This window comes from Eumetopias jubatus, unplaced genomic scaffold, assembly GCF_037043125.1.
Source record: "Eumetopias jubatus isolate StellerSeaLion01/CBP00866 unplaced genomic scaffold, mEumJub1_p1.0 scaffold_11, whole genome shotgun sequence".
Classification (NCBI taxonomy): Eukaryota; Metazoa; Chordata; class Mammalia; order Carnivora; family Otariidae; genus Eumetopias; species Eumetopias jubatus.
This window is the reverse complement of record NW_028274817.1, coordinates 1,238,422-1,250,826: the sequence shown is the minus strand read 5'-3', so window position 1 is coordinate 1,250,826 and position 12,405 is coordinate 1,238,422. Positions and strand designations below refer to the sequence as shown.

Here is a 12,405-nt window from a genome sequence, read left to right as displayed (position 1 = left end):
ATAAATTCAATGGATAAAAGACCTAAGTGTAAAACAGGAAATCATCAAAATCCTAGAGAATACAGGCAACAACCTCTTTGAACTTGGATGCAGCAACTTCTTACTAGATACATCTCCAGAGGCAAGGGAAACAAATGCAAAAATAAACTATTGGGACTTCACCAAGATAAAAACTTCTGCACAGCAAAGGAAACAATCAACAAAACTGAAAGGCAAACTTTGGGATGGGAGAAGATAGTTGCAAATGATATATGATAAAGGGTTAGTATCCAAAATCTATGAAGAACTTATCAAACTTAACACCCCAAAAGAACCAAATAATCCAGTTAAGAAATGCACAGAAGACATGAATAGACATTTTTTCCAAAGAAGACATCCAGATGGGTAGTAGAGACACGAAAAGATGCTCAATATCACTCATCTTCAGTGAAATACAAATCAAAACTACCATGGAATATCACCTCACACCTGTCAGAATGGCTAAAGTTAACAACAAAGGAATCAATAGATGTTGGTAAGCATGTGGAGAAAGGGAAACCCTCTTACACTGTTGGTAGGAATGCAAACTGGTGCAGCCACTCTGGAAAACAGTATGGAGGCTCCTCAAAAAGTTAAAAATAGAACTACCCTACAACCCAGCAATTGCACTACTAGGTATCTATCCAAAGGATACAAAAATACTGATTCAAAGGGACACATGCATCCCAACATTTTAGTGGCATTATAAACAGTAGCCCAATTATGGAAAGAGCTTACATTTTTTTATTAACATATAGTGTATTGTTAGTTTCAGAGATAGAGTTAAGTGATTCATCAGTTGTATATAACATCCAGTGCTCATTACATCAAGAGCCCAAATTTCAATTAACTGATAAATGGATAAAGAAGCAGTACACACACACACACACAATACAATATTACTCAGACATAAAAAAGAATGAAATCTTGTCATTTGTGAAGACATGGATGGAGCTAGAGTGCATTATGTAAAGTGAAATAAGTCAGTGAAAGACAAATACCATATCATTTCACTCATATGTGGAATTTAAGAAACAAAACAGATGAACATAGGGGAAAAAAAGAGAGAGGCAAACCATAAAACAGACTCTTAACTATAGAGAACACACTGATGGTTACTGGAAGGAAGGTGTGAGGGATGGGTTAAATAGGTGATGGGGATTAAGGAGGACACTTGTGATGAGCAGTGGGTGTTCTTTGTAAGTGATGAATCGCTAAATTCTATACCTGAAACTATTGTTACTCTGTATGGTAGAACCAACTAACTGGAATTTAAATAAAAACTTGAAAAAAAGTGGATAAAATAATGCAGCAAATGGATTTTTTCAACACAAAAAGTACATCATTACAAAGGTATGAAAACAAGCAGACAAAAAGAAGCAGCTCTGCTAAGTATCAGAACTACCAGCATATACCACATAGTTGTAAGTTGTATTTGTTTTTTATTTCTAGCAAATATAAATACAGTGCCAACCCTAATATTTAGAGCCAGAGTTTTAGTAGTCTCATCCTTCCAAAGCAAGAATTGCACTGGACTTGGCAGAAGGTAACCCCCCCCAAAAAAAGTTTCTAATTCCCTTATATTAAATCTAGCACTACTTGGCTTTTTCAAGAAGGATCTCTTGAAGTCCTCTTTAATATAATTACTAAAAGGTTTGACTATCTGATTTTCTAAGCACCAATAGGATGTAAACAAACCAGTGTAAACAGGAGAAGCTGCAACTAACACTGAGCATGGAGACACACACACACACACAAAAATACAAATATAGAATTAACATAATGAATGTTCTTTACGATGATCATAAAGTTACAAAGAGAAGAGACTATTGTGTTCAAAATTTTTATTTAAGATTATAAGAAAAGATGCAATACATTCTTAGAGAACTTTATTCACAGAGTTAAAATTTAAAAGGCTTTAAGACTTGAAGAAATAAAGTTCATTTATTTAGAATTTCTATCTTATTTAGACCGTCTATCATAACCCAGTAAAATCAGATACATAAGAAGTTAATAAAACAGAATTAGCCTGTTTTTCCAGACTGGAGTAAAGAACAAAGAGGGCCTCTTTGCCCAAGTTTCTAAGGACATATTAGTCCAGTTCTGTAGCCCTCAGCCTCAGAAATTATTTTGAAATTTCTGATAGATGGAAAGACTCAGCATGTATTAAGATAACCCTGCAAAAATAATTAGGAACAAGTCCTAATACTTTCAAGAATATGGGGTAGTAGCCAAGTGTAAAACAATAACACAAAAGTCACCACCAAAGAATAAAATATCCTGTGTGATACTTAAATATTTCAAGGTTTAAGAGGATCATTGCTATTAATAATATTCTCTGAATGAGATGGGGTTTTAAAATCAAAAGAAGTTTAATACAGCTGAGGAACACAGAGTTTGGGGACAGGAGGACTAAGAAATAAGGCTGCCAAGATGGGTAGAGGCTGGGTTACAATGGACCTAATAAAATCATGTTAAGGAACTTGGACTCTAGACTAGGGACAATAGGAACCCATTAAATGACTTAGAATAGCTATAACTCAACATGCATTGTAGAATATTGGCTACAGAGTAGAGGTTAGTTTGGGTGGGAGCAAGACTGTAGGAAGTAAGACCAACTAGAGACTTTTGTAGTAGTCCAAGTGGAAGACAATATTCGATTAAACTAAGGTGGTAGCTGGAAAGTTGGGGAAAAGTAGATAAATCCAAAAGATGTGGGGGGGTAGTAATTACATACCTTGGAAAATAATTCAATCTAGAAAGCAAAGGGTAGAAAATTAGCAAAGATGATTCCCAGTTTCTGGCTTGAACAATGGGGTGCATAGAGGTGTTATTGACTAAAACAAGGAAAATGGGAGATAAGCATATCATGCTTGTTGTTTTTGTTGTTGTTAAGAGTAGGGGAGGGAGATGGATATGATGAAACTAATTTGGACATACTTAGTTTAAGGAGTTTATGGGTAGCCAAGTAGACATGTCCAATAGATGTTGAATATAGAGTTATGACACCCAAAAGAAGTTAGGAATGATAATTGAGATGAGAGTCATTGGTATATATAGAAGGTTATGATTTCATGGGAATAGGTTAAATAACTCAGAGTCTGTATGGTAAGAACACCTAGAACAAAACAAAGAAAAACACCAACACATGAGCGAACAAATGAAAAGATTACCAAAAAGACTACAAAAGATATTTTTATCACAAAGGCCTTTAATACAGCTGTGTAATATTGTGGAAAATTCTAAAGAGAGCACGGCCATAAAAGTATGAAGAAAATCAGGTGTAGTATTTACTGCTGGTACTATGTCTAGATCTCTTTTACTGGGCCAGGGAAACTGTCCCTCTACTACTTCAGAGTATTAACGTTGGCTGAAGAAAACCACCTTTCCTTAAAATGCCTGAGAGGTTCTGCCTTCCTCCAGTTAGCCCACAGACAATGGCTGATTAGGAAGAGGCTACAGAAGTCCAGCCCCTTGCCTGAGGTGGGCCAAATCTGTAGTGCCCTTCATCCCCTTGGGGTCAAATGGATGCTATACTTCAAGTGAAATCACATCTTTGCTTTACTTTCCTCCCTTCCCCATCATGCTTTCCTTGTACCTTACAAGTTTCTCTGAGAGCATTCTCTGTAAATTATTTGCTTTTGAATCCTTGTCTCAGGCCCTGCTTCTAGAGAACTTAATCTAAGAAACAGAGAATTGTGATGTCTCTGAAGTAAAAGAATTGTTCTTAAACCACATGTTTATATTTTATGCATGTTTATATATGTGTGTATTTTATTTCATAATAAAAAAGGAGTTAAGGAGGGAGGGGAGAATCAACAATGTTGAATGTTGCTACATGCTACTAAAAAAGTAAAAAAAAAAGTTGAGTAATAAAAGAACAGACAAGTGGGGCGGAGCAAGATGGCGGAGGAGTAGGAGACCTGGATTTCGTCTGGTCTCAGGGATTCAGCTGAATAGGGATCAAACCATTCTGAACACCGATGAACTCAACAGGAGATCGAAGATAAGAATAGTAACAACACTCTGAACAGAAAAGCAACCACTTTCTGGAAGGTAGGACGTGCGGAGAAGTGAATCCGAGGCGATATTCGGAAGGATAGACGGCGGGGGAGGGGGCCTCCGTCGGCCACTTCTGGCGAGTGGTGGAACCGCGGAGCACAAAATCGGAACTTTTAGAAGTCGGCTCCGCTGAGGGACGTCGCTCCAGTGGCTAAGCAGGGGATGGAACCCTCGTGGGACAGTGTGGTCTCAGAACCCTCAGGGTCACAGAAAGACCGGGGGTGCCTGAGTGCGGCAGAGCTCCCAGGTATCGGAGCAGGGAAGCTGGCTGCAGAGACAGAGCTGAGGTGTGGGCTCTCAGCTCAGGGTTGCCATAAACCGTGATCTGCAGCACAGTCGGGCCACTGCTCCTCCAGCAGGGACCCAACAAGCGGCAGATCCAGGGAGACTCCCCTTCCTCCCCTGGGAGGAGCGGCGCGGAAGTGCACCGCAGGAATCTGCTGGATTTGGAGACTCCACACGGGGTCGGGTGCCAGACATAGAAACACTCAGTCACAGGCCGGGTGAGCACGGAGTGCGGCCGGAGACTGGGGAGACAGGAGTGACTGCTTTTCTCTGGGGGCACACTGAGGAGCAGGGCCCCGAGTTCTCAGCTCCTCCAGGTGAAAATTGGGAGGCCACCATTTTCACCCTGGTCCTCCAAAGCTATGACGAGAGCTTGCAGGGAACAAAACTTCCTGAGAGCAAACCGGAGCAGCTTGCTTAGCCCGACTCACAAGGGCGGGGCAAGTCTGCCTCCGGCAAAGACATTTGGGAACCTTGGCAACAGGCCCCTCCCCCAGAAGATCAGCAGGAACAGCCAGCAAGCCAAGACCAAGTTTACCGATCAAGGAGAACAGGAGAACTCCAGCGCTAGTGGAATACTGCACATAGAATTCATGGCTTTTTTACCATAATTCATTAGTTTTTCAAAGTTTTTTTTTAACTTTTTTTGAATTTTTCTTTTTCCATTTTTCAAACATCTTATCAATCCCTTTTTTAAAAAAACATTTTTTATTTTTCATTTTTAGAGTCATATTTTTATCCCTTCATAGTAGTTACCCTTATTTTTGGCATACATATATAAGTTGTTCTCTCTTTAAAATTTTGAGATACAATTTCTTCTAACAGATCAAAATATACCCTAAATCACTAGTGTATGGCTTTGTTCTAGTCTCCTGCCTGATCACATTCTCTCCCTTTTTTTCTTTTTTTTCTTTTTTCTTTTTCTTTTTAAATCTTCTTCTTTCTTTTTAAAAAACAACTTCTTATCTTATCAATTCCTTTTATAAAATCTTTTATAATTTTCATCTTTACAGTCATCTGCCATCCCTTCATTGTATCAAACCTTATTTTATACATATATGTCTTTCTTCCTTTAAAATCTTAGCAGGCACTTTCCTCTAACAGACCAAAATATGCCCAAAACCTAGTGTGTGGCACTGATCTATGCACTAGCCTGATCATATTTGATCATATTCTGGTTTTTTTTGTTTTGTTCTGTTTTTGTTTGTTTTTATCTTTTTCTTTTTCCTTTTTTTTCCCTCTCTTCTTTCTTTCCCTTTCTTGTCCCCTGGTTTCAAGTCTTTTCTGATTTCTGTAGAGTATATTTCCTGGAGACATTGTTAACCTGTTAGCATTCTGTTCTCTCATTCATCTGTTCTCCTCTGGACAAAATGACAAGACGAAAAAAATCACCTCAGCAAAAAGAACAAGAGGTAGTACCGTCTGCCAGGGACCTACTCAATACTGACATTAGTACGATGTCAGACCTAGAGTTCAGAATCATGACTTTAAAGATACTAGCTGGACTTGAAAAAAGCGTGGAAGTTATTAGAGAAACCCTTTCTGGAGAAAGAAAAGAACTAAAATCTAACCAAGTCGAAATCAAAAAGGCTATTAATGAGGTGCAATCAAAAATGGGGGCACTAACTGCTAGGATAAATGAGGCAGAAGAAAGAATAAGTGATATAGAAGACCAAATGATGGAAAATAAAGAGGCTGAGAAAAAGAGAGATAAACAACTACAGGATCATGAGGGCAGAATTCGAGAGAGAAGCAATACGATAAGATGAAACATTAGAATAATTGGGATCCCAGAAGAAGAAGAAAGAGAGAGAGGGGCAGAAGGTATATTGGAGCAAATAATAGCAGAGAACTTCCCTAATGTGGGGAAGGAAACAGGTATCAAAATCCAGGAGGCACAGAGAACCCCTCTCAAAATCAATAAAAATAGGTCAACACCCCGACATCTAATAATAAAAGTTATGAGTCTCAGAGACAAAGAGAAAATCCTGAAAGCAGCTCGGGAGAAGACATATGTAACCTACAATGGTAGAAACATTACATTGGCAACAGACCTATCCACAGAGACCTGGCAGGCCAGAAAGGACTGGCATGATATCTTCAGAGCACTAAACGAGAAAAATATGCAGCCAAGAATACTATATCCAGCTAGGCTACCATTGAAAATAGAAGAAGAGATAAAAAGCTTCCAGGACAAACAAAAACTAAAGGAATTTGCAAACACGAAACCAGCCCTATAAGAAATACTGAAAGAGGTCCTCTAAGCAAAAAGAGAGCCTAAAAGCAGCATAGATCAGAAAGGAACACAGACAATATACAGTAACAGTCACCTTACAGGCAATACAATGGCACTAAATTCATACCTTTCAATAGTTACCCTGAATGTGAATGGGCTAAATGCCCCAATCAAAAGACACAGGCTATCAGATTGGATTAAAAAACAAGACCCATCAATATGCTGTCTGCAAGAGACTCATTTTAGACCCAAAGACACCCCCACATTGAAAGTGAGGGAGTGGAAAACCATTTACCATGCTAATGGACACCAAAAGAAAGCTGGGGTGGCAATCCTTATATCAGACAAATTAGATTTTAAAACAAAGACTGTAATGAGATGAAGAAGGACACTATATCCGACTTAAAGGGTCTATCCAACAAGAAGATCTAACAGTTGTAAATATCTATGCACCTAACGTAGGAGCAGCCAATTATATAAGGCAATTAATAACAAAAGCAAAGAAACACATTGACAACAATACAATAATAGTGGGGGACGTTAACACCTCCCTGACTGAAATGGACAGATCATCTAAGCAAAAGATCAACAAGGAAATAAAGACTTTAAATGAAACACTGGACCAAATGGACTTCACAGAAATATTCAGAACATTCCATCCCAAAGCAACGGAATACACATTCTTCTCTAGTGCCCATGGAACATTCTCCAGAACTGATCACATCTTAGGTCACAAATCAGCTCTCAACGGCTACGAAAAGATTGTGACTATTCCCTACATATTTTCAGACCACAATGCTTTGAAACTAGAACTCAATCACAAGAGGAAAGTCGGAAAGAACTCCAATACATGGAGGCTAAAGAGCATCCTACTAAAGAATGAATGGGTCAACCAGGAAATTGAAGAAGAATTAAAAAAATTCATGGAAACCAATGAAAATGAAAACACAACTGTTCAAAATCTTTGGGATACAGCAAAGGCAGTCCTAAGAGGAAAGTATATAGCAATACAAGCCTTCCTCAAGAAACAAGAAAGGTCTCAAATATGCAACCTAACACTACACCTAAAGGAGCTGGAGAAAGAACAGCAAATAAAGCCTAAACCCAGCAGCAGAAGAGAAATAATAAAGATCAGAGCAGAAATCAATGAAATAGAAACCAAAAGAACAGTAGAACAGATCAACGAAACTAGGAGCTGGTTCTTTGAAAGAATTAACAAGATTGATAAACCCCTGGCCAGACTTATCAAAAAGAAAAATGACCCAAATCAACAAAATCATGAATGAAAGAGGAGAGATCACAACCAACACCAAAGAAATATAAATAATTATAAGAACATATTATGAGCAACTCTATGCCAGCAAATTAGATAACCTGGAAGAAATGGGTGCATTCCTAGAGATGTATCAACTACCAAAATTGAACCAGGAAGAAATAGAAAACCTGAACAGACCTATAACCACTAAGGAAATTGAAGCAGTCATCAACAATCTCCCAACAAACAAAAGCCCAGGGCCAGATGGCTTCCCAGGGGAATTCTATCAGACATTTAAAGAAGAATTAATACCTATTCTCCTGAAACTGTTCCAAAAAATAGAAATGGAAGGAAAACTTCCAAACTCATTTTATGAGGCCACCATTACCTTGATCCCAAAACCAGACAAAGACCCCAACAAAAAGGAGAATTACAGACCAATATCCTTGATGAACATGGATGCAAAAATTCTCACCAAAATACTAGCCAATAGGATCCAACAGCATTAAAAGGATTATTCACCATGACCAAGTGGGATTTAGCCCTGGGCTGCAAGGCTGGTTCAACATCCGCAAATCAATCAACGTGATACAATACTTTAACAAAAGAAAGAACAAGAATCATATGATCCTCTCAATAGATGCAGAAAAAGCATTTGACAAAGTACAGCATCCTTTCTTGATCAAAACTCTTCAGAGTATAGGGATAGAGGGTACATACCTCAATATCATAAAAGCCATCTATGAAAAACCTACAATGAATATCATTCTCAATGGGGAAAAGCTGAGAGCTTTCCCCCTAAGGTCAGGAACGCAGCAGGGATGTCCACTCTCACCACTGCTATTCAACATAGTACTAGAAGTCCTAGCCACAGCAATCAGACAACAAAAAGAAATCAAAGGCATCCAAATCGGCAAAGAAGAAGTCAAACTCTCACTCTTTGCAGATGATATGATACTCTATGTGGAAAACCCAAAAGACTCCACCCCAAAACTGCTAGAACTCATATAGGAATTCAGTCAAGTAGCAGGCTATAAAATCAATGCACAGAAATCAGTGGCCTTCCTATACACCAACAACAAGACAGAAGAGAGACAAATCAAGGAGTCGATCCCATTTACAATTGCACCCAAAACCATGAGATACCTAGGAATAAATTTAACCAAAGAGGCAAAGGATCTGTACTCAGAAAACTATAAAATACTCATGAAAGAAATTGAGGAAGACACAAAGAAATGGAAAAACGTTCCATGCTCATGGATTGGAAGAACAAACATTGTGAAGATGTCAGTGCTACCTAGAGCAATCTACACATTCAATGCAATCCCCATCAAAATACCATCCACGTTTTTCAACGAAATAGAACAAATAATCCTAAAATTTGTATGGAACCAGAAGAGACCCCGAATAGCCAGAGGAATATTGAAAAAGAAAAGCAAAGCTGGCGGCATCCCAATTCCGGACTTCCAGCTCTATTACAAAGCTGTAATCATCAAGACAGTATGGTACTGGCACAAAAACAGACACATAGATCAATGGAACAGAATCGAGAGCCCAGAAATGGACCCTCAACTCTGTGGTCAACTCATCTTTGACAAAGCAGGAAAGAATGTCCAATGGAAAAAAGACAGTCTCTTCAACAAATGGTGTTGGGAAAATTGGACAGCCACATGCAGAAGAATAAAACTGGACCATTTCCTTACACCACACACAAAAATAGACTCCAAATGGTTGAAAGACCTAAACGTGAGACAGGAGTCCATCAAAATCCTAGAGGAGAACACAGGCAGCAACCTCTTCGACCTCAGCCACAGCAACTTCTTCCTAGAAACATCGCCAAAGGCAAGGGAAGCAAGGGCAAAAATGAACTATTGGGATTTCATCAAGATGAAAAGATATTGCACAGCAAAAGAAACAGTCCACAAAACCAAAAGACAACCGACAGAATGGGAGAAAATATTTGCAAATGACATATCAGATAAAGGGCTAGTATCCAAAATCTATAAAGAACTTATCAAACTCAACACCCAAAAAACAAATAATCCAATCAAGAAATGGGCAGAAGACATGAACAGACATTTTTCCGAAGAAGACATCCAAATGGCCAAAAGACACATGAAAAAGTGCTCAACATCACTCGGCGTCAGGGAAATCCAAATCAAAACCTCAATGAGATACCACCTCACACCCGTCAGAATGGCTAAAATTAACAAGTCAGGAAACAACAGATGTTGGCGGGGATGCGGAGAAAGGGCAACCCTCCTACACTATTGGTGGGAAAGCATGCTGGTGCAACCACTCTGGAAAACAGTATGGAGGTTCCTCAAAAAGTTGAAAATAGAGCTACCATACGATCCAGCAATTGCACTACTGGGTATTTACCCCAAAGTTACAAATGTAGGGATCCGAAGGGGTACGTGCACCCCAATGTTTATAGCAGCAATGTCCACAATAGCCAAACTGTGGAAAGAGCCAAGATGTCCATCGACAGATGAATGGATAAAGAAGATGTGGTATATATACACAATGGAATATTATGCAGCCATCAAAAGGAATGAGATCTTGCCATTTGCAACGACGTGGATGGAACTGGAGGGTGTTATGCTGAGTGAAATAAGTCAATCAGAGAAAGACATGTATCATATGACCTCACTGATATGAGGAATTCTTAATCTCAGGAAACAAACTGAGGGTTGCTGGAGTGGTGGGGGGTGGGAGGGATTGGGTGGCTGGGTGATAGACATTGGGGAGGGTATGTGCTATGGTGAGCACTGTGAATTGTACAAGACTGATGAATCACGGATCTGTACTTCTGAAACAAATAATGCAATATATGTTAAGGAAAAAAAAAGAAGAAAATAGCAGGAGGGGAAGAATGAAGGTGAGTAAGTCGGAGGGGGAGATGAACCATTAGGGTTCTAGAGGGGAGGGGGGTGGGAGGATGGGTTAGCTTGGTGATGGGTATTAAAGAGGGCACATTCTGCGTGGAGCACTGGGTGTTATACACAAACAATGAATCATGGAACACTACATCAAAAACTAATGATGTAATTAGTGTATGGTGATTAACTTAAAAATAAAAAGTTATTAAAAAAACAAACAAAAAAGAACAGACAAGTGTTCATTTTAGTAACAGAGCCAACATTGGCTATCTCGGTTGCAGAAATTGCTTTAGAGTCACGAGGTTGGAAGTCAGACAGCAGCACTGGAAGAATGGATGAGAGGTGAGTAAGTAGAGACAGTAAAGAAAACTGCTGTTTCAGGAAGTAGGACTGTGAAGAGGAGGAAAGATTTAAGGCAGTATTTGGAAGGCAGATTTTCAAATTTAACATGGGAGGTTCTTGATCACATTTAAATGCTAATGGAACTGAGACAATAAAAAGGGACAAGTTGGAGATCTAAGAGAGAAAAAAAACAATTGAGTGCAAATGGATGGAGAGAACTGCCTTTAAGATGTTACAGAGGGAATTTAAACATGAACTAAGGACTTGCTCAAGAAGACCTTTGAGATCTCTTTCTACCTCGAGAATCTGAGCTTGGATGATGTTTTTTTAAAATACAATGTAAATTCAATTAGCCCACATATACTACATCGTTAGTTTTGGGTGTAGTGTTCAATGATTCATTAGTTTCATATAACACCCAGTGCTCATCACATCATGTGCCCTCCTTAGTTGAATTTAAATAAAAAAAGAAACAAATAAATTGAAATATAGCTCAAAAAATAAAATAAAATAAATAAAATAAAATAAAATGTAATATTAAAGGATCAGGAACCAGAGTACCTGAGTTCATCTAGGAAAAAAACCAAAAGTTTTGGTCTAAGGAAAGAATCTATCACAGTTTTCTTTTGTTCTAGGAGGTAAGGGTTCTTACCCGCCAATATCCTGCTTCACAAAGTCCCCAGGTTCTTGTCGTCTTGATTCCACTTGGCCGGTTATTACAGGAAAAATATTAATCAGGAAAAGAAGCCCAAGGCTGGTCGTGTAGAAGTGACTCATTTGTGTGATTATCATCTTCTTAGGCACCAACTTGGAGAGACCTGTGAGATCCATGTTCAGGGAAAAGAGGAAGGAGGAGTGGAGGCAAAAAAGAAAAAGGTAAAAAAAAAATTTTATTCAATTCTATTAGAGCCATTTAACTTCCCTAGTGTCCAGTTACTAAATGATTAAGGTGACAATCCTCTTTCCCCAGTTCATCAATGCCACCAAAATTCATTCCCAACATACTCCTTTCTTGAATATACCAAAGCCCATCCAAGAAAGTGTAAAGAGCTCTAAATCAGTAATTCAGAATCTTAGGTTACAGTTTCATCTCTTTCCCTGTCTTCTTTCAGCTTTAGTCACTCTTTCATAATCCAAGAGTTTAAAATAATCTCTCATGTCTTCAATTTATTTTCCCCCAATCCCATTTGATCTTTACTCTCACAAATGCCTTTGCCATAGTTAACTGTGTAATATTGTAGGAAATATTAGAATATTAAGACCTGAACTCTCTTTATAACATTTTGGGGATTGATTCTCATTTCTACAGTTAAGCAATTTTCCAA

At 38.6% G+C, this 12,405-nt stretch overlaps 1 protein-coding gene across 1 annotated transcript in view; it reads right to left on the bottom strand.

The window, feature by feature from the left end:
- GABRA3 (gamma-aminobutyric acid type A receptor subunit alpha3) overlaps positions 1-11,872 on the bottom strand; it is a 291,144-nt gene extending 279,272 nt beyond the window's left edge. Inside the window, exon 1 of the mRNA XM_028091990.2 lies at positions 11,733-11,872. Within this exon, the coding sequence (XP_027947791.1) occupies positions 11,733-11,872 (140 nt within the window). The remainder of the gene's footprint in view (positions 1-11,732) is intronic.
- Between the last annotated feature and the right edge of the window lie 533 nt (positions 11,873-12,405).